General features: G+C 38.0%; 1 protein-coding gene across 2 annotated transcripts in view; it reads right to left on the bottom strand.

Moving 5' to 3' along the window:
- POLR3B (RNA polymerase III subunit B) overlaps positions 1-26,977 on the bottom strand; it is an 84,828-nt gene that overhangs the window by 33,783 nt on the left and 24,068 nt on the right. For both annotated transcript variants that reach the window (XM_080394037.1, XM_080394036.1), the window contains exons 10-19: positions 26,477-26,599; positions 24,877-24,993; positions 24,266-24,400; positions 18,572-18,733; positions 15,063-15,263; positions 13,846-14,008; positions 11,715-11,868; positions 9,635-9,709; positions 8,757-8,855; positions 4,207-4,334 (exon numbers count right to left, since the gene is read on the bottom strand). In XM_080394037.1, the coding sequence (XP_080250163.1) occupies positions 4,207-4,334; positions 8,757-8,855; positions 9,635-9,709; positions 11,715-11,868; positions 13,846-14,008; positions 15,063-15,263; positions 18,572-18,733; positions 24,266-24,400; positions 24,877-24,993; positions 26,477-26,599 (1,357 nt within the window). The remainder of the gene's footprint in view (positions 1-4,206; positions 4,335-8,756; positions 8,856-9,634; positions 9,710-11,714; positions 11,869-13,845; positions 14,009-15,062; positions 15,264-18,571; positions 18,734-24,265; positions 24,401-24,876; positions 24,994-26,476; positions 26,600-26,977) is intronic.

Below are 26,977 nucleotides of genomic sequence, written 5' to 3'. Positions count from 1 at the left end.
TCAAACAGCCAAGCAAAAGTAAAGTATAATTACAGTTCACCATAACAAACCCTGCCCACAATGACCCACATTTATAATTATCCCAACAGCATGAACCAATTTTTTTTCATTGGTAATTAGCCCTGTTTAAAGCAAAACACACAAGCTTGACCTGGATACAACGAAGATAATTTTCTTGCTTTTCTCAGTGCTTGGTATATTGTGAATGTACATGTGCATTCTTTCCTTTTTTCCATTTCCTCCATTTCTTGACAAGTTGGTGTGTTGTTTTTTTTTTTCTTTTAAAGCATCATTTGACCATCCTTCAGTGTGAAGTAATCACTATAAAAATGCTATCTATTGATATTTAGCATAAATGGGATATTGTTATTCTGATGAAGATAGTTTTGAGAACTCACCAGAACAATCAGCCAGCTAAAATAAGTGTTTATCCAATTCTCTGGAGCATTACTTACAGCAACATTAAACTGTATAATCAAAATTAACAAGGATACAAAAATCAATCTACTTAAGAGATGAGCCAAAAGGGCTATTACTGCATATGCCAAGAAAAGAATTGTTGTGCTGATTTTGCCATGGATTTTCTACTACTCTGTCCTTTTACATGAGCACAAAGCAACAGGGAAAGGAGTACAGTTTTTAAACACTGCACTGAACCTTGTAGAGGGGGCTCTAACTCAGCTCAGAGAGATTTTCACAGTACATTTATCAAGTGATCTGAATGTTCATCATTCAAAATACTCTTTTCACCATAGAAAGATTAAGAAGTCAGTTAAAAAGATTACGGGTAAACCGAGGGAAGTAGTCTGGCTCATTTCTGTCTCAGCACTTCTATGCCTGCTACCAGGGAGAGAAGAGCTGGCACAAATACAGTGTCACAAAGCACAAATGCTGCTCCTCAAAGAGCAGCAGCAGAACTGAGCCTTGGCCACAAAGCACCCAGGTCCAGCTGTGATGACCAGCAACAGCCAGTTTTGCTTTGACATTTGTTTCGACTCTCTGCCAATAGGCTAGCTGTACAGAATTTGGGAGCGCTTTAGCTCTCAGCCCACCAACAAGCCTTTCACAACTGTCAAAACTCAACAAACCCCAACACCCAGTTCCTTGAAGCACATTTGTCTTCTCTAGTCAGTTTTAACACATTCAGCTGGTTATGGCACGAGGCAGATCAGTATATAAAGGGCTTTGCTATTTCACAGAAGCAAAGCAGAACGTACATGATACAGTAAGAGAGGTTTTTTTGTAATATCAAAGTAGTTGCTTCAACATAAACCTCTGCAACAAAGCTCTTGTCCACCTACCACCTTCCCCCCAAACACTTTCTACCACCTAAACTCTCCTTTCCTTACTCAAGACTTGCCTTATGACATTCGGGTTGAAACTGCAGTGCACAGTTGGGCTGTGAGAGCGTACAGCTTGCTTTGTGTACCCACACTGCCGCTTTCACAGATGCATATGTGCAATATGGTGGATTACTGGCAGGAAAATGCATATGTTTTCATTTCTTACATTAGGCTTTTACACAATGTTTCACAGTCACAGAGGTACAGTGTGTAAAATTGTCTGATTTTCTATGTCTTAATGGAATTGAAAAGCTCCATTGAAAATTATTTCTCTAATTGTAGGAGCCTCAGATCCTCTTAAACATTATTTTAGCAATACAATGGAATGCAAACAGTAGAGACTCTTACATTCTAATCTTAAATAGTTCTCAGATTTTAAGCTACAACTGTTAACTTTGCACTGAGATGTCAACATTCAACTGAGGTCCTTGCAGCTGCCACTTAATCATAACCTCCTCTCAGTCTTACACTTCAACCTCCAACACACAGTAAATTATCTAAGCCAAAATAGCAGGATTTCATTTCGATTTCATTTCACTGAAAACCAGTTTGCTCACTAAGTGCAGCCCTAGTCCTCCAACAAGATGACTCATTCTGCCTGTGCAAGGGAAGTACTTTTCAGGACATTTAATGTTATCCTGCAGAAACATTATTATTTTAATACCTAACACTTGTCAGGGATACTGGGTTATAGATCCATTGCAAGCTCTGATGTCCACCCTCATTTACTTGTGCTTTTACACCTCTCGCTAGCTTAATGTTGCTTAAAAAAAAAAAAGAGTAAAGACTGTCCAAAGCTGCCGGCACAGCCCTGTGATATGGTCAGAGGGGTCAGTGTGGAGTAGCACAAGGCCCTTTCCCAGCCTGAGCCTCGGGGCTCCCTCCATGCCCCCAGGTTCTGACAGCTGAGGGAATGACACGGCAGACTTGGGCATGAGGATTTCCACATGGCAATGCTGGACGAAGAGCCGCTCTGCAATTTCAGTATGGGGAAAAAAAGCGAGATGAGTGGGTGGTTGCTTAAAGGTGGGGGTTTGAAGCACTGCATCGCATCTCTTCATAAATACAAAACAGGAAAAAGTATGTGTAATGATTCAGCAATATCCTCTAGGTCTCATTTGACCAGTAAGGGTAGAGATAAATCTTTTCTGTCCCTACATACTGCCACTTACAGCAGCTGGTTTTTAAGCAGTTATTACAAAAAGCTTCAGGTGTTTGCAGATACTTCAGGCAGAGCGAAATATAGCTCAGGTCATGTGCCAACTTTCAAAATGTACTTTTATCTAGCTGCTTATTCTTTGAGTCAGGTGTTTTGTCATAACAAACTGAAACAAAGGCTTTTTTTATTGCTCAAGATATTCAACGGCTTTTGTGTTCCTAGCGTCAGCAGGAACGTCAGAGGATTGTATCCAAGGAGCTAAATGTGCAAGACCTAGGGTCAAAGCAGCTGAATACACCAACCTCAGAAAACACAGACAATGAATTGCAAATGACACTCAAAACAAAACGGGGAAAAAAACCTTCACACAGAAAACTACAAAAGAACTCCACAGATACTGAATTGGCTTTCTGTACACACTGATCCTGCTTAACTGTGTGTGGTAACTAACCAAACCTTCTGAGACTAATAGTCATAAAATAGAGACTCGGGGGTGGGGGAAAGATAATGGGATGGGGGAGAACTGTAAGGAAAAAAAGATTGTATCGCTCCTTCTCCCTGTCCACCTTTTTTTTCTTTAATTTAAATGGAAGACATGCATCTGCTGCTATTTTCTGCTATTTTGATGCGCTGAACATGACAGTTCAGCACAAGGCAGTTTCTTTGCTATTAATTCTGCTGGAGAAGTTTCACAAAAGGTGCAGTGTTTCCGTTTCGAACACACAGTGCAAAACAAATGGTTTAATAAACATGACAGAAGTAGTAGTTTTTTCATGACAGAGTTGTTCTACTGTAGCTCTCAACTTACAAGCAAGCCATCAATACAAGACATAAAACTGGCATGTACAGCACAAGTCTGAATACAGCTGTCTGTACTGATGTACTACTGGTCAGGTCCTTGGGACTCAGCTCTGCCTTGATCATGGGCCATATGACTTGGATGCTTTAATGCTAGTTTAGCTGTGTATTAAAGGAAGGATAAGGACATACCTAGTGTCAATCACCCACAACAGCAAATTTACAAAATGGATGGTTTTTAATGACTAGCTATCACATTTGTAAAGAGAACTAAGTGATCATGAAATTAATTTTGTTTCAGTTGTCTTCCTGAGAAGCTGATACTTGCCCTCAATATCCAAAACAGAAAAAGCCCAAAATCTATACCACAGCTGCAGAAAGTATTCAAGTAACTAAGCACTTTTTTTTCACATTTTGATTCCTCTTAGTCTCTAATGTCAATGTAACTATTTATTTATTTATAGGGCACCTACTCAACTATTCAGGAAAATTCTTCTCTCTCCATGTTCTCTCTCTCTTTGTGAGTACTTTTTAACTCTGTCTGAAAACACACAGCACATTGCAGCCTAAAACCACCCCACTCTGCCAATCCTGCAGCTACACTGAAAACTTGAAAGTCATGTTGGGTTTTTTTGAGAATCATCAAAAAAGCAACAGTGCCCCAGTGTCTTCAATTTTTATTTTAAGTATTAAGTCCTGCAGATATGGTCTCCATTAAGTAAAACTGACTGGTATCTTCTGCCTTTTAATTTTTCCAACTTTCAGAGGTAAATTCTTTCTCTCTCAGAGCTAAAGTGCTCTTGTCCTCTTCCTAGCAAAGCTTTTATGTGAACTAGGTAAGAAAGTATTTCTCTGTTTTGTCAATTCTGCTACATAGCTTCAATATTGAATAAAAAAAAGTCTTACCCATTGCTTGTTTCCCCATGGCACACTGGTAAGTGTTTCTTGGGGACTGGTTGTGGTGAGGATATGGAATCAGGCCAGCACAGACACCAAGAAGTGTGAAAGGCTCAATCTCCAAATGCGTTGTATCTCTTAAAAGAAAGAGTACCAGTTATAGCTGGCTTGTAAACTAACAGCTTAACTAGACTTTATTTAATTTAGTAGTATCTCATAATACTTCAGTTGAATTCCGTTCAGGAAAATATAAGTCAGTGTAGGACCTCAAAATATGGATTCATTAAGAGTTTCCACATGAAAAGAAATGAAGAAGAAATAAATAAGGGTTTATGAATTTCCATCATGCAGAAAAAGCCTCCAGATAACAACAACCTGAGGGAGCTCAGTAAGACAGTAAAACATCAGTTTATACAGTAAGACCCAAACTGCCCTAAGGAATGTCTTCTCACGTAACGAGAGTCCTCCACATCAAATTACTGATCTCAGAGATCTGGAAATCCACTGGGGAGGTGGAAGAAGGAAGAGCAAGACAGATTTAGGTATTGAAAAAACATAAAACTGTAGTTTTAGTTTTCCAAGGTCAGTTATAGAACGTCAGTTAGAGGGAAAACATGCCCAAAACAGATCCAGTGCCATAGGTGATATGGCATAATAAAACACTATTTGAAAAGCTCTGCAAATATTTTGGAAATGATTATGTTGTTAAAAGACAGTATTTATGAGAAGTAAAAAGACAAGGACAAGCAATAAAGACTGAGAGATAGCAAAATTCATTCTACCTGGCATGAGGCTTCAGAGGAGAAAGTTCATGCTCAACAAAAACAATTATATCATAGCATGCACTGGGACACAAATGGAGTGGCTAATAGCTAAAGATGGAGTGTACAATAAAGTTTTGCTAGAGCAGATCTGAATTTAAATCAAGGTAAGTAACTAGGAAATGGGAAATTTTGAAATAAAGATGATTATAACTAAACCTATCCAAATCATATCTTTCATGGTATTCTGGAATTATTACACAGAGCTTGGGTTTAGACATACATTGCTTCTCCCACACACTTAAACCCACGGCACTCTGAAAAGCCCATCCTTAATGTCTGACTTCTCTTGGAAGACTTTTATTAATTGGTTAAATTAATTTGATTACTAAACTTTAAGACCTTGCAAAGGAAATGATTGGAACAATCTCTATTATGACAACACTCAAAAGATGGCAAAGCATCACAAGCTCAAAAAGGCTGAGGAATTACCCACAAGTACATACAGACTGAAGATGAACTTACAGAAACAATGTATGTGTTACTGGAAAAAATGAAATATGAAAACCAAAACAAATCTGGAAACCCTGAGGAACAAGCCTAGTGAAATTATCCATCTATAAATCACAGATATGGTTGAAGCACCTAAAAATAACCTGCTGGCAAGAGGATAGCCACTATTTTTCTCCACTATGTTAATTGAAGCCTGTCTTAAGAAAATGCAAATGGTAGAATCCCAATTGCAGTCAAGTAATTGCAAAATGCTCTCAAGAGCTGCTAGCAAACTTCAAGCACAGACTGCTCCCGCATTCTGTAGAACTTTACAGAACTGCTGACTCTTCTCAAATAATAAAACAAGAGGCTTAAGACTTACTGATAGCGAAGTTAGCTAATTTCTTCAGAAAGTACTAGAGCATGGAACTACATATATACATTTTCAGATAGGGTATTCAACACAAGTATTTTCCATAGAAGTGAATCCCATTTCAACCAAAGAAGATGCAACATACACAAATCCTAGAGGCTTAGAAAGTATTCCATAATGCTCTGATGAGAGGCCTTCAAACTTCACACAGCAGTTCAAATTCTGCAAGTCAAAATGCTACTGCCAGAAAAGAGCCCAAGAAAGGAAGACAACCTAGTGAGTTTGAAAATCAGTTACAGATGTGTAAGGCAGAAAGTGAACACATTAAATAGAGTCAAATACACCAATAAAAAAACCACCTAACTGGATTGGAAAGGTAAAGAGAGGATACTGTAGCTAAAAGAAGCCTACATTACAAAAGCAGGAATGTTAATTGAATACTTCACAATGGTGGATTATATCAGTTGTATTACCAGAACAAATTGTACCAACATGGTCACACCATTTAAAATGCAACATGATCAGCTGGGAAAAGGGGGTACACACATTAACTACTCAAGATGTAGGGAATATCATTACTAAACTCAAGGAGCAATGTGCTCACATGGTGCAAGCTCAGATACTCATGGCACTAACTACAAGCACTGAAGCTAAACTCAAAACAAGTTGATGGACAACACAAGAGTCTCCTAAGCTTTTTGGCAGTTATTGTGGAGTCATTTCCTCACACTAGTCCATCAGAAGGTTACCATCTCCTATTTTGTGACTAAATCGTGATTTCACGTGATACACTGCCATTAATCTTCCTAGCTGAATCACATGTCCTGTGACTTAAACTTTTCAGCTCTGGTGCTTTGTGGAAGTTACTTAATTTTGGCACAAATGACAGCAATTTTGTGTGCTCTTCTTTGCTTATGTATGCAGAAGCCAGCCAAGAGCATGCAAGAGTAATTTCTTAAAGTGATAAAGTCTTTAAAAGCTTGGCCAGGAGCACTACAATTTAATTAGCAGAGTTAATGCATTTTATCTGGTAAAGGTTAAAGACAACTAAAGGTGTCACCCAGCTCCACTGAAATCAATTATGTATTTCTGTTGTCTTCCAGGAGTACTTGACCAGGACAGAATATTTAGAAAATGCATTTTCTATGTAAATCTACTGATCAAACATTTCACAGAGATAACTTCTAACATCTTATATGCAGCCTTCAGTTGACAGGATATTGTTGGAGAAACATTAAAATGTGGAAAGATAGGAGGACTTAAGAATCTAAAAGAATCCTTCTTTTAAAGTGGGCTCTTTAATCACAGCGACAAGACAGAGGGGAAAAAAAAAGCACCAGGTCCTTCAGATACATGGAAAACACAACATATCTGGAAATCTTTCTGTAGTGGGCTTGCATGGCAAGGTTTTGGTACTGGGGGGGTGGCTACAAAGTGGCTTCTGTGAGGAGATGCCAGAAACTTCCCCCATGTCCAATGAAGCCAATGCCAGCCGGCTCCAAGACGGACCCACCACGGGCCAAGGCAGAGTTAATCAGTGACAGTGGTAGCACTTCTGCGATAGCATATTAAGAAGGGGAAAAAAAAATAATCTGTGCCAGCAAGAGACAGGAGTGAAACTATTGAGAGCAACAATTCTGCAGACATCAAGGTCAGCGAAGATGGAAGGGGGGAGGTGCTCCAGGTGAAGATCATGGTGAGACAGGCTGCGCCCCTGCAGCCCATGGAGGTCCACAGTGGAGCAGATATCCACAGCCAGATATTCAGATGCCACAGCAGGTGGGTGCCTGAGGAAGCTGTGACCCATGGGACGCCCACACTGAAGCAGGTTTGTTGGCAGGACTTGTGACCCACGCTGCAGCAGTCCGCTCCTGAAGGACTGCACCCCATGGAAGGGACCCACGCCAGAGCAGTTCATGAAGAACTGCAGCCTGTGGGAAGGACTCATGTTGGAGAAGTTTGTGGAGGACTGTCTCCTGTGGGAGGGACCCCACATTGGAGCAGGGGAAGACTGTGAGAAGGAAGGAGCAGCAGAAACAATGAACTGACCATAATGGCCACTCCCCATTCCTCTGTGCTGCTTTGGGGGAGGACAGAGGAATCAGGAATTAAGTTAAGCACAGGAAGAAGGGGGGGGGGGGGGGGGAAGATGTTTTTCTGATTTGAGTGGTAATAAATCAAACTAATTTTCCCCAAGTCGAATCTGGTTTGCTTGTGACAGTAATCACTGAGTGATCTCTTTGTCCTTATCTTGACTCATGAGCCTCTCGTTCTATTTTCTCTCCCCTGCCTGGTTAAGGAGAGGAGTGATAGAGTGGTTTTGGTGGGCGCGTGGCATTCAACCAGGATCAAACCACCACACTTGCTAAATGAAGATCACATACCAGAAATAGGTTTAACATATGTGGTAAAGAATTCACGGAATGATCCAGACATTTGTATCAGGGCCTATTATACTTCCAAAAGTCAAAGGCAAGCTGGTTGTCTAGGGTCCCACTACAGCCGTGAGAGATTTTCCAAATGACAGTCAGGATGTGCTAAGATCATCATTTAACACATGGAACGATTTGCCTTCTGGATTCCTATTGTGTCAAATTACGATGAGCAGCCCAATGATTAGAACAAAAAAAAGCCACATCCAGAGAAAAAAAGGATATACCTTTGAGTACATCATGGTTTTGAGAGTTAGAAGCAGGAACAGATCTCCCCAAACCCAAAAGCTAAATAATTTTTTTTTCTAACTGTCCCATGAATAATTTTGAATGTTGTAAACAGATTTATTTCTTTAGCTTTCATCTGGAGTTGTTTCAACCATTAGCATGGGAACAGTATGCATATGTGGAAACAGTAACATTATCAACACACTTGCATTTCAGAGAATCACCCTATGAAAGTTTTTCCTGTACTAGTGTTTAGTCTGAGTGCATACTTACTTATTAATTGTATGTTCATACAGTGCAATGTTACAGTCATTTTCTTCATTCACATCCAAATATTCAACGAGGCCTTCATGCAAGAAGTCTTCAAAATTCCTACAATTAAATTAAAAGATTACACTAGAAGTACTGCCTTTTCTTAAATTTTTGCAAGAATAAAACTACATAATACATCTATTGAAGGAATGTAACGTGCAGAAGTTAAACTACAAAAATACTTCTACATGAAAAGTTCTGCACACTTTACATATTTAAAGAAACCTATTTTTTTAAATTAATCCCCTTGCCCATTCACTGCTTCACGCAGTCTGACTGGCCAATGTTACTTATTTGAACTACTAAATAAAATCTTCCTGCATGTACTCATCATCACTATATACACAGGCAAATATAAGGGTAATCTAGTAAGTTTTTGTGATGGTTTCCCAACATTTAGTTAAAGCTAAATTTAAACGCTTTTGTGAAAGTGGGTTTTTTAAACACTCAAACTAATAATTTGCAAAGTTTCAAAAGTTTCAAAACTAATTCCAAATGCGCCCAGTTTAAGGTGGTCAAGTTGATATTCCTTCGAAGTGTTTGATTCTTCAGTCAGGAGAAGGATGGTAGTGCCTCAGACCTTCCACTTGCAGAAAGATGAGTCTGTGAGATATATCTACTCTGCATAACGACCAAATTTCATAGCAGTAACAAAATAACAACAGCAGACTTAATTTGACATTAAACAGAAAACCTCCAATACGCTGACTATTAATTTATAGAGAGTAGACTTCTCCTCTACATAGCTAACCCAAAGATTGTGAAATACTGACTGATGGACATATTTCCACACAGTATTTACTTAGTGAAGATGAATATGGTTTACTTGAATCGTGTACCTGTATCCCTGAGCAAGTTCTTCCATATGTTTGTTTGTAACTGCAGGTTTTTGCTTCTTTACAATTATGTAGGGTCTACAATTAAACAAAAAAATTATCATAGCAAATACTTAACTCATAGTAAGAACCCTGCCTACACACAACCTATTTTATAAACCACTTTTAAAACTTATGCACTTTTAACTGATATAGCCACATAAATACAATTAATTATTCAGACCTTGGTTTGATACACAGATTATCCTGCACTGGCATATTGTCTATGAAGTACCCAAAAAGCGTGCAAGAAAAATTAAGACTTCAGTTTTGAGGAGGAAGCCCTCTCTTCCCCCTCCTCTGAATCTTTAAACTAACTTTTCATGTCTTACCTACACATTTTGTTGATAGTTTTATAAGAGTTAAGATTTCTCAATCTACAAAGCTAAGAACAGCATTAAGTTCTACGGATATTGCAAGGATTTCATACAACACTGAGCGAACACTTTTTGCTCAAGTGTCCACATGCAAGAATGTATTTTGCTGTTACTTATGTGATGCAAAGTACAGGTATTTACTGTGGGTGACCTTGGATGAATCCATAAATTTCAACAGCACATGGATCTCTGAAGGCTTCCTTACCACACAAAAACACTGACACAAAGGATGGCATGCAAGAATGAAACGTCAAGGGCTGTTGCTATTTGGACAAGCTGCTCTGATAAAGAGCAGCAAATAGCTACACTATACTTGCAGACTCCACTCTGAAGTCTAAATAACTGTTTGAAGACTAATGAGTACTTTTAAATGGTTAATAGGGGTATCTGAACAATTGCAGAGTGGGGGGTGCCACAAAGCAAACTTGGTAAACTCCTGGAAATCCACATGATTCACTTGTCTTTGTTTTACAGATCAGAAGTTTTGCTGCATCTCCAAACCTGCAGAATGGCCGATATTAGGCCTGACTGGAAAAGTGATTTCTCAGCCACTGAATATGCCTCTACTCTGGATCTCTTGACCAGATACGATTAGCTGATGGTTTATACATGTACCATTTTGGAGCCTCCAGCTCAAACTGCATTCGACATGCTCTGAGATTCAACTAATGAACACAATGAAATGCCAGCTGTAGTTGTGACTGCTGTTTCTTTGAAGTACGCACAAAATATGCACACAGCTAGTCAATGCTAAAATATGCATATATTTATTAACTCATTCTGCCTCTCTCAATCTCTGCTTTGTTCATCTTTTATATCTTGTTCTTTAGGCTAATTACTTGGGCCGGGAGATGTTTTACTTGCAAACAGTCTATCACAGTGCTGCCATAATTTTACTGGAGTCTCTAGCCTCTACTATAAAATCAACCTGATTTTATGTTTCAGAATCTTGTTATGTTCCACTCTTTCTCATTTTAGCCACCCAATTATTTTTCCTTTCCTCTGTGACATGACTGTTATACAGGCACTCCTTCTGTCTAATACACAGCACAAGCATCTCAAGGTAGAGACCTTCCTTACAGGTTTATTGAATTCCCTATCTACTTAAGGATAAGCAATGGAATAAACCAAAATTGTGAGACATACTTCTTGGTATTATAGCAAAGAGGTATACATGCCTGAAGAAGTTTTGCATCAGAAGCAAAGGCCCTTGAAGACAAAGAGTAACTTCTCATTCTAAAATGTGATATCATACCCATGGGATATCAGGCAAGTGGCTGCTTGTTTCTCACTTCACAGGAAGTAAAAAAAAAAAACTCCAAGGACATCAGACGTTACTAGAGTTGCCAATCAGGTTGACTTTAGCGTCACCCCCCTCTTTTTTTTTTTTTTTCAAAGAAGATAGAAGAAATATTTTGGTTTTACTTTTGTTCACAGATAAAATGGATTTATTTGGGCTTTTTTAAAAAAAAAGTTGCATGACTATATATTATGTTTCTCAAATCTGCCTGTTTTGAATGAGGGCTACTTAAGGAGAAAAGAGATGCTCAAGCCCTACTGAATTTGCTTAAATCTGTACTTGTGAAAGTCAGCCCAGTGTACTGACAGTGAATAAAACAGTGTTTATAGTAAGCTCACGACTGAGATAATTCTGACAAGATGTTTACCTGCACAGCCTCCCTCCATCAGAGGAAATGTAGACACATCTGTCAGAAAGATTTGTAGAGATGGAAACAAATTCATTGATATAACCCGCTCGACGCATTATCCGAAATGTGTTTACTAATTTCTGATGATCACGTATGACACCAAGGATGTTACCTATTCAGAAAGTGAATAAATTCATAGTGCATTCTTTGCATATCCAAAACTCTACTTACAAATTCTGATCATATCTAGCATGTATAGAAGTACGTCCTACTTCCAGCAAATAATAAGTTATCATAAAATTTCCCTTTTCTGACATGAGTAAGAATTGGCTCTTTTTTTCTCTTAGTAAACATTAAAAAAAGTGTCAGAATTTCACAGGTCATCTATTTGCCTCTAAATAGCTTCATAAGACAAATGGCATGCTTCATCCAGCCATCTTCAAATATGTTTCTGCTCAGATGCCCATTCACCAATTAGTGTGCAAGAAAACAACACTCCTGAAGCCTGCAGTTTCACCTGTACTGAAATGGATCCAAGGTTTCCAAGAACAGATCCAGGAACTGTCCTGCTGCCTTGTCAGAAATTTTAGAAAGACCTGGTATTTTTTATATATGTGATCACTCACAACAGCACTAGAATTCCTCCTTCAGGAACTTAGCTCAACAAGCTATTGCTATCTTAGCAGGGCACTTTAGCACATACATAAGTATTCTGATGCATGATGAACAAACAAGAAAGTAAAATTAATTTAAAGAGTCAGCTGACCAAAGCAATTTTAATATATATTAAAAAAACCCTAAGTATGGTATCATTTTAAACAAAACTTTGAAGGAGGAAACAAAGCATGACAGTTTAGGGAGTTTCTAAGACAGTAAAAAGGTCTTTATAGCTTAAAGGATTTGTACTTAACAGATTTTCTGCCCTCTCAGGTCAGAAGTTTAAATCAGAATCAAGTCAGCCATCCACAAGCCTGAAATTTTTTTATGAACTAAACCCACAGTAGTAGATTGAAAGTAAATTGTTTTGCCTCACTTAATACTAGATCATCTACATTTTGGAGCATAACTATCTTGTTCCATACTACAGGCCAAATTTGTGAAGGAAGTCCAGTATTTCTGTTATGCATTCCCCTTTGGACCATATAACAAGATGGAAGAGAGTGCACGTTGTTTCACCGAACCTTATTTTTAACATACTGCTACAGAAAAGCACAGCAAAAGAAAACAGTTTGGGCAAGTGCTACTTTCAACTTACTGGTAAAAGACAGGATTGAAGAACAACTGCTGTTTAATTCAAAGGTAAATGGAGAATTTATTCATGGTGACAGACATTAAATACTAGTCCCTGGAAGTGGATGCTGTTGACAAAGGCAATTTTTAAATCACAGCTGTAGTTTTTAAAACATCAGTATTTTGGAATCTGATATCACAGTACCTGTTGATTTAGAAACACTGAAAGATCAATTGTAAAAGGAACATAAGTGTGCCGATGCAAAGCACATATACCAAATCACCCCTTTAACAAAGAGGCCTATTTTCTGAGGTCTAATTTTTTCTCATCATTCAAAGCAAGTTGCCCTTTAAAAGGTAGTTTTAAAGAGAACAGCATTGCTAAACTTTGCAAACAAGTGATGTTTCCTTCCTGTTTTTAAAGGAACTTGCATGAATATATATGTAAATACGTAAAGATTACATTAAAATTAAATAATTTCTGTGAATGAAGCTCTGAATTTGTAAACTTAACTTATTACAAATTTAGCACTGTTATTCTCTTTTAGAAGTATTTATGAATGGTACCTCATTCAGTGAGCACCTGAAAAAAAAAAAACAAATCTGTAATAGAACGTACATATTTTTGTACTTATTTATGCAACTGTACTTCAAAACAGTACTGAAATTTGAGCAAGCTTCAATTTCCCAACTACACACATCTGCAAGCAGAGTTCTAAGGACGCAGCTTAAGACAACTAAGCGCCATCACCTGGCCTGCCTACTCTGCCTGACCCTATCAAAATATTTACAGATGGAATTATCTACATGTGGAGAATGGCATCTGCAGTTGACTGCTCCAAAAATTGCTGGAGGATTTCTGAAGCCTAACTCTCCATCAGCAACAGATCAGAGTCAAGACTGCTGAAAAGTAACATACCATTAAGGAAAACAAGGAACACATTTGGATATGAAAGTTCTTCACCACAGAGCAAGTTGACGTCTTCAACTCCAAGATTACTGGCTAATTTAATAATTGGGCCATCTTCCATATCCGTAGTAATGTGAGTCATGAGGGCAAGGTTTTTAACCAAACCGCATGCCTAAAATAAAAAAATACATCTTTTATCCATTTTATTCCAAAGTATTAATACTATACTTATCTTTTTCTTCCAAAAACCATACTTAAGAACAACAAAAAAAAGTCAGAAGGATAAAGGGAAAGAAATGAAACAAATTAACTACACTGAAAATGAGGAGGGAAGAAAGGAAGAATTTTCTGTATCAGGTTGAAATGTAATGTTTTAGCATTTACAAACTAATAAAAATATAGGCAATGAAGTTGTAGTTCTCAAGTTAGCCAACCATGTATAACCCTATATTTCTCTCTTCAAAGCAACAGCAACTTAGAAGCGTAATAGAAATATGAAATCAGTATATTTATCGATTTGCTAGATATCCTGTATGTTCTAACACAAACTTTAACAATGGAAAATATCCACATATCTTATACAGTGCAATTTTATTTCAGCTGCTTAATAACTAGCTCATATTGACTATATGTTTATGCTAGCAAGTTCAGAGTTCCTCCAGTACTTTCTCTTTAGGAAATAAAAGAAAAAAAGGAAAACAAAGAAAAAGACAGTCAGCATCAATCATTTGGTTAAAATAGCTGATGTCTTAAAAGCAAAACATACAAAGGTGTTTCTCTTCCTCAAGCTAAAGGCTACAGCCGTTTCTATAGTAATAATACCTGTTTCTAGAAAAATTGCAGGTTGATGCTGCAACTTCAAAGCAGAACATCTATTACTGAACAAAGGGATAAGAGTTTAGGACTCCTCTCTTTCTGCTCTGATTAAAAGAGAACAAGTAGCTCTGATGCAAAAATGGGAGCCCCCATGTCATTCTCATACAGCCAAATTATTTCTGAAAAGTTTCCAGCCACTCCACTGAGGTAGGAGAAAAAAGGCAATTTAGTAAGGAGGATCAGGATGTAAGTAGATGGGATGTGAGAAGACACAGAAGTTGTGTTATCAGTCTGAGGATATTTTTTCTCTCCAGAAACCTCCTCATCAGACTTCTTCCTCTTATGGAGAATCACCTATGCCTCCATTTCTCGGGACAAGAACTACTGAAAGCAAAATGTAAGTTCCTCACCTCTCCTTCAGGAGTGTCAGATGGGCAGAGCATCCCCCACTGAGATGGTTGTAGTGATCGAGGACCACTCACTTTCCTTGTCTTTTCAAACTGAGAAGAGATTCTAGTCATCATTCCCAGAGCAGATATATAAGACAAGCGGGACAATACTTGTGTCACGCCTTGGCGGTCCATTTTGAATCTCTTCAGAGACCAATTTCCCTGTAGAATAAAATGAACGTTTCAAAAGTTATTGCAGTTTATCCCTCTGTAGTCTTGACAATACATGTCTTTTTTCAGTACTTAGAAAGAGAAGCTTTGCATTTATATAAAACAACTTTCCAATTATCTATCTGCACATGAACTACTAGTTATAACATACTTGTAACTAAGTACTAAAAAAAGTTGAAACAAAAGAACTGCTCTTTCAGATGAGAGGATACTTAGTCAATCACACAAAGATTCTTCATCATGTGTCCCTCACAGGTAAATCAATACTCAAATTTAGCTAAATTAAATTATTTTCTGTTCTCCCATTATAGATGTTTTTGAGTATTTTCAAACTAAAAAAAAGTATTTTGAGTGAAATAGACTTTTACAATAGATCCCACAAACTTTCAGCTCTGCCTTTTTTGTGCTTTGTTATTTTTGTAGGAAACACAGGCATTTAAGCTGGAGAAGTCTGACATCAAAGCTACCTGTACTTCCATGAAGCCTTTTGGTTTTGGAATCCAGAGGGAAAAGACTCACTGATTTGTCTTCTCACCAAAGAGTGTGGTCTCTCCAACTTCTCTGGTAAGATTACATCAAATATGAAATGCAAGATCCATACATACGTCAGAGGTTTCATGTTTCACGACTGTCACAGGCAGTATCACTTGTGGTTTTAATTAGGAGAACAGAGGAGTTCAGAGAATGTTCTAGGACACAATTATGTTTCCATGCCAAGCAGATTTAATAATCTCTACTGGAAGATCTTGAAATTCGGTGCTACAATTTTGGCTTCATAACATCTACTCCATATACAGTTCCCAGCACATGAGTCAGTGGATAGACCAAGTTTCTGTCCCAATTACTACTATTTATCCCAGCCACCATGTTACTAGTCAGTCCGACGGCAACGAAGATCTCAAAGGTAATGGTTTCCCCAAGGACTGCCTTCAGCTAATTCCTATAGCCTTTTTGATAAACTCAGCTCACCAACGCTACCCAAAAATTTGAAGCTCACCTGCTGTACTGCACTGAAATTCTTTTAGAGGGTGATTTGCTTGGCTTCTTTTTTTATACATTAACAGCACAATTCCATTTTATGATGAACAGCAAGGAACCACCATTCATCCGAATCATTTTGCTATTTGCTTCTACTGGAGAGACCACCAAACAGTCTGCAGAACTTCCCTTTTTTCCTTGTTACAGAAGGTGGGAAGTCATAACACCAACAGTAAGTCAGTCAAAAGAAACCTGTCCACTCGCTCAGCCCTCTCAGGAAGGGTTCACTTGCTAACCATTTCATTCTTTAAAGACCAGGAGTTATCAGAGTAAGTGGAAGAATACAATAAATGAGTACTTTTTCCTCACACTAGAAATGATTGCACCTGTAGTCTAAACTAGCATGTGGTTTCTTCTTCACTGCCCTGAAGACTGAAATCTCAAAGAGTGGAGGAAAGGGGAGGTAGAAACACTGCCTGAAGAAATAATATGAAAAATTCTTTGTGCTTTGGATGTGACAGACTGACTCCTTTAAATGTTGTCCAAAAAGCCAGACTGGGGCCAGAGCTGTTGTGAGACCATCCCCAGCAGATAACTTCCTACTGAGCAGGAAGTTATGAATGAATATGAATGAACTGAAAGTTGTTCCTTAAGTGGCATCAGATGATTCTGCAGACACTGAAATGTCTATTAGGCCTGCGGCATTGCTGCCTGACCTACCCTCTCTTCTGGTCTTTTTCAGGGTAAAAAGAAGACCTACAGCGAATATCACTGAACACCACTGTACAGTTAATGCAGTAGTGCTGTGAATTCTTTTGCATGCTACTGGTGTAATTATGAATCCACTGAGTTATTCAATGCTCTTTGAGACTATCATTGAAGCATTCTGGTGAAATTGGAGATTGTTGTTTCCAAGAATGATTTTTATGGTATTTGCTTAATCTCTTGAATAGTATGCACTGGGCATTGTTCCTGAGAAATTATTTTCAATGCTTAAGAGCAGATGGTGTTTAACTGCTTATGTGGCAGTAAAAAAAAAGTCCAAAGATAGTGGAAGAAGGAAGACTTTACAATACATACTGAATAGTTTGCAGATTTATCTCTGTCAGTCCAAATGGAAAAACTGGCACTGGCTAGAAGAAAGCACTAGCATTTAGAGAAACAAATCCGTCAATTGTTTTGGTTACGTGCACTGAAGAGATTTAACTACATTTGGGGCACTCATAAAATTAAATAGTGATAAGCTTTAACGCTGGGGTTTGTAAGTAACAGACTGGTAGTGGTTTTGGATGCTATTTGTGGAGTTAATTTTGTTTACAAGAACTGAAGAAAATCCTCAGTTTCATGCTAGGCAGAAAAGCCCCCTCAAGAGTTCCAAAGATTAAAAATTAAGTTGTGTAACTTTTACCAGCTACTAAAATACCTAGACTAATCTAATTTCTTAAAAAAAATAATGGATTTCAAAGTCATTTACAAGCCAGTAGCTAGATTTCAGGAACCACCTCACAAATTGTTCTTGCAGATGTGTGATGTAAGAGACAAAGTTAGTAATTGTATTTTTGTTCTCTGATGGAAAAAATGAAAATATCTATTTAGGAGAAGGCAGACACAGGCTAAAACCTAGCCAAGACAAATATTTAAGGCTTAATTATGTTGGTTGTTTTTTTATATAATACAGCATGTAGCAGTTTTCCCTGTTAAACAGTTCAGTATCATTAGCAGAGAAGCACTAATTTCTATGCTGCAAATTTGCTTATACTAGCAACTTCATATGAATGAAAAGGCACCACCCTTAAAAAGCTCAAAATTCAGCTTCCCTTTTTAGAGTTGGCTTTTTTTGGGGTTTTTTTTGCCTACCCACCCCCACCCCCTGACCCAGTTGTCTTCTGTTCATGATGTTTTCCTGATGTTTTTAAACCACCTTTTGGACATACGATGTAATATGACCCTAGCTAAAGCCAGATAATAAAAAATAGCATGAGCCAGATAGTCAAACAGAACCTAGAAGACAGCAAGTTGGATAAATACAAACGTGATTGCTATTTTAAATGTGTTTTTTTCTACCATTGCTTCTCACACAATAAAACTTTGAAATAAATGGTGAAATAAAAAGTGGTTTGATTTGATGATTAATGATCCTTCAGTGAATTCCAAAAGTCCTGCTCATGACAGACTTTTGCAATTTTAATCTATAAAGAATGTTAAATAGATTTGTTTTTACAACCAAAGATAGTAGAGTCATCAGAAGAAAATTTACACATTTGCATCATTCACTCTGGTGGAAAAACTTTACCTACTAAAATGAAAACAAAAATACTTACAGTGGAGATGGCATTGACCATGCCATTGGTAATTTGGTCTTGACGCATATGCTTCACTACATCAAACTGAGCTGCACGTTGCTTTGGGATTACTTGGTCAGCAATCTTTTTCAGTTCAGAGTTAAATTTTTTGAACAAATCTTCAAACAGAAGAGAAAGAAGCTGGAAATACAAACCAACTGGATTAAGGGAAAAAATTATACTTTTCCAGAACTGGGAAATGGGGGACACATGGGTGACAGGGACACATTTAATACTTCTACCGTTATGTTTCTTCTAAGTTAAAAAATACCCTCTCTGTTTCTCAAATGGTATTTTTCTCATGAGGTTTTTTTCCTTATTAGAGTGCAGTATTGGAGAAATTATCTCATAACATAAAGCAAATTAAGTAGAATGGTCTACGTTCTTTTTGGTTTGCTCTAATTCTTCCTTCACAATATCTTAGCACACCCATCCATCTCTGTGCTATCCTTTTACTAACTGTTTTCCCTAATCTGCTGATCTACTTCCTTCCTAAAGTCACAAACTCTTTTAAAGATTTAATACCCTAAATGTACAACCTTGAATTACACACAAGATTTGGAGGCAAGACCAGCTTCTATTCTAATACTGGATGGAATAACTGCAGTAAAGCAGTTCAGTGAGCAGTTACTTTGAGATATGTTACTATTAAAAGTGAAAAAGGCTATCTAAAGTGCCCCTTCCCAGGAGCTACTAAAACAGACAAGAGAGACACTTAAGTGACTGTCAGTGGCCGTTAGGGGAAGCAACTCAGCAGCACAGAGTTTGGAAGCAGTGCACAGCGTGCAAAACCAGACTGACGCAAAAAAGGTGCACAGTTAACACTGCTTCTGGACAAGCAGAACTAAAGAGACTTTATGAGGGGCTCAGAAGCAATCTGTGCTCTTGACAGCTGGCAAGACATCTCAGGTTATGTAGACAACTTCCTCACTCAGATATACACTTTCATCCTGCTACCTTCTGCCAATCAGAAGCTATGGAAAACCAATTACACTCACAGAAAGTCCACCTGGTTCAACACCTGACATCCCTTTCTACAAGCGATACTATCTGGAAAGTGCAATGATCTTCCACATCTCTCCCTTAAAAAAAAAACAACAAACAAACAAAAAAAATAAATCTACAGCTTAAGCAAAGGAGCTTCGTAACACAGCTGAACTGGAAAAAGCCCAGCAATACAACCCTTCAAAGTGCTGCAATTTAAGCCAATTATTTCCTGCATATCTACACTAATTACTTCTAGCTCTTAAAATAGCCATAAAATGAAAAGGTGACCAAAGTTTGTGACCTGATTTTTTTTTGTTCTCCAATCTGCTTTGCTTCTGCAGTTTGCTCAACCTCTCCTTGCAGACACTAATAGCTTCCCAAAACATTTAAATCTGCTTTACATGATACATTTTAAGTGTTCACGATGATTAGCTTGCAAGCAAGCAGTGTCAATTCTAAAGCCTGGCAGTCTTGTCCTGGGACTCTATTTTACAGCAGCTCCAAGTGTCAAAAGAAATAAAAATGCAGCAGCTACCAATGCCAGAAATGGTGGTTCCCAGTGTACAAAGCATTGTAGGGCTGAACAAGCTAGGTATTCAGCTACCACAAGCTAAGACATTCTGGAGTCAGTTGCACAATTTAATTTCTGTGTGTACAGAATTAAACTGAATTTTAACTGTTTCCATCATAGCCCAACCTTTTCCTCACCTTCTGGAAAGAAGAAAGCAAACGACTCATGCCTCTCTCACTGGGTTGGACCACTAGCTTTCGCTTACTTTCCTCTACCTACATACCCCAGCTGACTACAGCATTTGGCAAATGACACCATAAAGCAGCTAAATAAATTATAAGCTTCCTTTTTCACTGGCATCACAAATGCATTTTAGAATAAAAGCAACAAATAGCACCTGGAAACTCAGACGGCGATCTGATTTGCAATAAAATGCTCCCACTGGTCTTCATGGAGAGCAAGACTGGATCATTTTTGACAGTCTACTCCACAAGAACATAAGGAATATTTAGTGATCAGTCACTAAATTGTAAAACCACAGCGATAACACATGCTGTATGCTAACCCTTGACAAAAATGGAATCCTATTTCCAATCTGGACAGAGAAGTTTTGCTGAAAACTGGTTAAGCAGGGATATTTTAGACCTCACTTGGCATGAAAAGGTGTTACAGAGGCTCTTTCCCTTCCTGATTGTTGTAGTACCATTAACATTTTCAAGGTGACACCCTGTCATAAAAAACCCAGTCACCTGCAACTCACCTGCAATGACACAGCTCATTTAAATCAGATTTCCATCAGAAATAAAAGCAACTTTTATGCAGCATCATATTAGGAAGGAAAACCCACTGCAGTCTCCAAAAACTAGACTATGAGGGAAGTATTTCAAAAGTAGGGGAAAAGTAAAAGGAAGTAATGTGCACAGTTTTAAGACGTCTGATAGTCCTGTCAAACAAGAACTAGATGCTTTGAAATCAATCATGGTATACATTTGACCTCAACAGGTTTAAGCAGGACAAACATTTAACAAAACATTAACAGAACATTTAAAAAAATTTACTCGGGAAATACTTTCACATTTGATTTCTTGATCATAAAATTGCAAAAATCCCCTAATTCCACACACCATAGGCATTATAAAGCCACGCCATCCTTCCTCTTCTCTGAAGTAATAAAGTAAATTACACCCCAAATACACCAACTTCCTACTATTTGCCAGTCTGAAAAGCATCATACTTTGCTAATTTCACTCACAGACTCTAGGTCTGTAAGAGCTCTGACTATCTGGCAAAGCAGAATCTCACAATAACCACATTATTTAGGTCAAGAGCAAGAGATTAAAGAAAAAGGATGGAATGCCAATGATAATATTCAACGGATTTCATAGTTAGTCCAGGGCCTTTCAGCCCGCTTCAGACAAGAGCACTAAACAGCAAATTATATTTAAGAAAAAAAATAAAATACTGACAGCTCATCAATTGATTTTCATTGAAAATCCTAAGAAAAATTAATAAAGAACTTAAGCTGCTGAAATACAGTTTCACCAATTAGCTTAATGTCAGAGAATTCTAATTAGGTGCCTTGAGATTGCTATTTAGCGTTTAAGCCTGTAGAGTGCCAAATTCTCCCTTTCACACAAACTGGTTGCAAAATTAAAGACATTAGGCAGCCTTAATTATATTATCAGAACAGCTGGGATTAGGCAATCTCTGAAGTCAAGGCGGTATTCTTTTGTCACAGGGTAGAAATCCCTTGCTTTCCAGGGTGCCGGATTTTGGTGCTGTTCCATATCTCACCCATACAAAGCAAGCTGCATTAGAAACAACAACAACAAAAAAATCCCGAGGACAAAGAACAGAGTAATGCTTAGCAAATAATGAACACATTAAGGAAAGAGAAAAGGTAGGTGAAAAGATTAAGCCTGAAATCGGTAGGTTTTGCTAACACCTCAGCTGGCACCTGGCCTACCAAGCCTCTAGTGGCAGAAAGACTAAGAGAAAGCTCTGTAAACCAGCTTGGCTAGTGGATACAACTCTGTTATCTAAAGCTAAAGCACATTTCATACTCTCTTGTCCCGTGGGGTGTGAAATTAGCAGCTATTGTTTTCACACATTTTTATAAACACAATGCCTTTTATGTCTTTACATTGTTTAGACTGCTATGTTTTTCTCCTCACATGGGAATCTTTTTTTTTTTCTTTATTCAAATTTTAAATCAACAGGATTTTTATTCCAGGAACATGCTGGCATTAAAAAAAAAAAAAACCCAAAAAACCCCCAACAAACCACCAACCATTTTATCCACACAAACTTTAGCTAAACTCAAACTGGCAAAAAAAATCTCAAGACTTTATATTCTGTCCAATCAAATTAATATTACACCAATAATGTGGCAGAGAGGAATTCAAGTGTTCAGCCTGAAATGAGCTTTTAAAATATCACAAGGGAGCCAGAACTACTCTTAATCAAGTGCTACAACCCCCTCTGCACAGTTCCCCTTGACGTAGAAAAAATATGTATTGGCTTTGTTATGATGACCCTCTACATTTAAAACCTCTTCCCAGTTAATTTAAAATTACTTTAACATCTGTGTGAGCAGACACCTTTTTATTACAGCTTGTAGAAAACTTTTTACCTGCTCTACTTTCTGTCTCTAAAAATATTAGGGAAAATCAAACTACTCCTTCAATACACTTAAATAAGAACAATACGATGACAAAGCAACAACTAATTACTGACTGTCATACTGAACTACAGCAACATTACAGCACAAACCAAATAAATCCATTTCAGCTTAAATTTGACCCATTAGAATATTGCGCATCCTTTTTTACTACTCCTTACACTTTAGAAATATGTTCTGCTTCAGCACACAAGTCTGACAAACAGTAAACATATTAATTAGAAGAAAGATATTTTTTTTCCTAACAGGTTAAGAGTATTTTTCCCTTGTATTTGTGCTTAAGAGTGTGTTCAAGAGTGTTGTCTTAGTTTCTTCAGAAACCTAGGAAGAAAAGTGCATGTTTTTATTCTTAAATGATTGCGTGCTCTGTGTGTGTTCACATGTGTGCATGGAGGACAAGGCAGGGTGGGAAAGAGAACAGGAATATGAGACAACATGCAAGCACACATCTTAAAAAGTACAGTAAGATGAGAATTCCCACTGGATATGAACAAAAAAGAATGGATATTGTTACGTGTGCTGCAACAGAAATCCCAATATGAATGATGTGGGGAGCAGAAATGCATAGCTTCTCCAACCTGGTGCATTACGTATACTTGTCTGAACTTCTGCCGCACGATCAGTAACACGAGATGATACTGAGTGCCAAAACCCCAACTTAAGTTAATACAGAGCACAGCAAAGAAGCCCCATCATAATCTAAACTGGTTAATCAAATAACCACGCATGGCAAGGAAAAATCCATGCCATGGTAACTAAGCAGTTCCTTTACCTGATAGGCAAATTCCCACTGCACTAGGAGAATGTAGTCTGGCCAACAGCTGTGAACTGCCACCCTCTCTGCAAAAGAACGGTGCCAGTCAGACACCTCAAACCATTCCCTCCTTCACAGGCCTTTGTTACTGCTTCTATCTCAATGCAAAATTCTGCAAGCAGAGTAGTCCATGCAATCCACTTCCATTAGTTGCTCAAGTTAACTTTAAACCACTTAGTTAATTCATGCTACTCTAGAGGCTAGAAAGGCAGTTGACAACAAATAAGCAATCTTACAGGCTTCTCCAAAGTACAGGAGACTTGAGTGGCTGTTCTGTGAGTTGCTACACAAGCTGGGTTCTCCACAGTGGGACAACCTGGACCTGACACGCAGGCATGTATTTGGTTTGGTCCCAGTTTATTCCCTTACCCAGATGCTTAAAGGGGGACACTGGAAGATGGATTTTACTGCTGCCTTCTTGGCACTAAGTGTTATAATGGAACTAGAACTGATGTCATATTTACACTACTCTGTCTATAAAGAGGCAACACAGAAGTGAGGATATAGTTTGTTAGTCTCAGTCAGGGAAGCATATCTGTTAAGTCAACACAGAAAAAACAGCAAAAATAAAATGAGAGGAAACCCGCTTAAGTTAGAAAGACAAGGATGCTCCTTATTCTGCATCTTTTCAAAGCAGATAGTAACAAAACCCCCAAAAAAGCACCTGAAGTAAGAACTCACCTGCCCTGCCAACTCCAAACGTTTATTTCCATAGTAGTCTCTGTCATCTACTTTATTTTCTCCTTGAGCCAAAATTACTCTGCGCACCATCACTGCTGTGTATATGCACTTGGCACGAAAATTGAATTCTTTCACCTGTAAACAAATAAACAAAAGTAAAACGCACTGATGTTTCAGGATCAATTCCTTAGTTCTTACTCAAACACATCCATTTCAATCAGTGGGTAATCTGGGCTGACTGGGGAGTTAAGAAAGGGATTTGTGCACTTTACCTTCTTTAAAAATGCTAACAGTAATATACGTTAGTGACACTGAAATGGCTGTTAAATGAGAACAAATCAGAATAAAGTATAGGTCATGAGAATAAGGTCCTGAACTAATAGCTGATACTGCCTGGCTATGCAGAAAAACGCGTAGTATGCTAAGTAGTTAAACAGTAGAGCATTTCATGAAGATTACTTTTGATTCAATTCAAATCTTCCCCTTTATTTTGAGGGTGATTTACTTTATCTTAGCTACAAAGCAATCAAAGACATTTTTCCCTGCCAACAAAGCTCACACCGTAAATAATCACACAAATTTACTCCAGTTTAAAAAAAAGAGTTACATACAAGAACGTGGGTCAAAATAGTTGATGCTAGCAGCTCTCGTGCTTCTTCCATCTTTGTTTTCTTTGGGCCTCCCCACATCCTTTGCCTTCGTACTTTGTTTCCAATGTACTTCAAGGCCTATCAAGGGTGGGGAATTAACCTGAGTTAATATCAGAATTGTAACCTATATAAACATACACACACAGTGATCTGTGTGTATTCCTCAGTCAGTGCAATCTCACTAACCACAGATGATACAAACTCCAAGCGAAGTGCAAAATACCAAACACAATAAAAAAATAAATTGAAAATTGACACTTGATTATAATTAAATATACAACATTGTGTTTATCATACGTTGATAACATCTGGAATGGACAGTGGTGAAAGAGCATGATGACTACAATATTAAAAGAAAGGATTGTAAAGATATAGGAGAAAAGATTACAGAAATTCCAAAGATATCTAGTTTATTATTTTGACTTTTCACCTCCAGTTCTTCAGTATACTTGCTAAGTTTCATTCCAGTATTAGCCCATGAGGTGGCACTCGCTATTTAATAGGCACAAATGCTACTGTGTGGCATCCACATCTGTCTCCAAGAGTACCTTGCAATGATCAGTGGATTCTTACTCTCTTACAAGTTGTCCAAGAAATTGAATCAATGTGCAGAATTCAAGGCCAGATGAGTCAAAGAAAGCATTCAGGTCTACACAGGAAGTTCCTGCCTGGAAATGAAGCCATGCCCCTCAAGCCAAAAAATCACCCTCTCAACTAAATGACAGACTATCCTTTCCATTGTTACCTTCTTCTCCAGATAGCTCTCTTCTAATTTCGTTTGACATTTTTTGCACAGAGTAACTTCTGTATTTCAGTTTTTCTACCTTCCTAGATGCTTCAAACTTCTCCATGTTCCTCCAACATCACCATTTTACTCTTCTGACTCTGAAATAGGAGGCCTCTATACTACCTCTAACCCTGAAAAGCCCCAAAAGATGCAAACTAGAAAGAATTCATGTTACAACACTTAACATCATACACAGAAGGAGTCGCTAAAGTTTAAAATGAAATAGCAGAACTATGACCAACCTTCAAAAGCTTCTTCTAACAGACTAATATGTACATGATGGAAAACAGCAAAATGGCCTGTGTTCTAGCTAATTAAAAAAAGTACACATGAGCTGAAGAGAATTCTGGAGAGTCTTTAGCAGGACAGAGGGTGGCTATTACTGTGGGCTTTATACAAGAGATTAGAATTGGAGGAGAACACCTACACATGATGAAATGTTCATGTCCACATCAGTAAGGCTTCTGCAAAATGAGGCATGTAGTTCCTTTTTAAAAAATGGGAATCATCCTCAACAAAACCCCCTAATCTTATGGACATCACTATTTGCCACACACATTAAAACATAACCCTGGGCTTCTGAAAACAAAGTGTTTCTTGACTTTTTTTTTTTCAGTCAGGAAATGAGAGCAAAGCCTCGCTTTTGACAAGTCCTGCCCCCTAAAAAAGACCCAAAAAACCAAACCCCAAAACACAAAGTGCATGAACACATCAAAATGGTCAATACCCACCATCTTTATATTTTATGGCCTCTGGCCATGTGAAAAGACACACCTGCATCTGTGTAAAAATCTGAGCTTTTTGGCATTCTTCCAGACTAGGAGCAAATGCAGCCATCACGTGTTCTTCTGTGCCAATCATTTGTACAATCTCTTGGTCACTCTCAACACCCATGGCCTAGGAAAAAAAGAAAAGACAGAAATAGCACAGGCTTTATGTTAACTCACTGACATTTGCTTATGCTAATTCAGTATTGTTTGTCTGCATTACTACTAAGCAAGAGCTAGTTCTTCTCTAAGAAACTGTGCCATCTGGCACTGGCAGCACATATTCTAGCTATGGAAGAACATTAAAAGGAAATCTTGATAAGCAGCAGGAACGCACACACTTTTTGGAGAGCCTTTTTTCCTTCACTGACAGGAGCTAAATTTTATGGGTTTTCTTAAGAAAAAATAAATACCAGGTAGTAACAACCCTACACGTTTAACAATGAAAACCAAGTCAGAATCTACAATAAATAAAGGAAGGTGAAATTTCTTAAAAGATTACACGCTA

Source organism: Falco punctatus, assembly GCF_963210335.1.
Source record: "Falco punctatus genome assembly, chromosome: 6".
Taxonomy (NCBI): domain Eukaryota; kingdom Metazoa; phylum Chordata; class Aves; order Falconiformes; family Falconidae; genus Falco; species Falco punctatus.
Note: the sequence above shows the minus strand (reverse complement) of the source record. Positions and strands in the feature narration are given on the sequence as shown.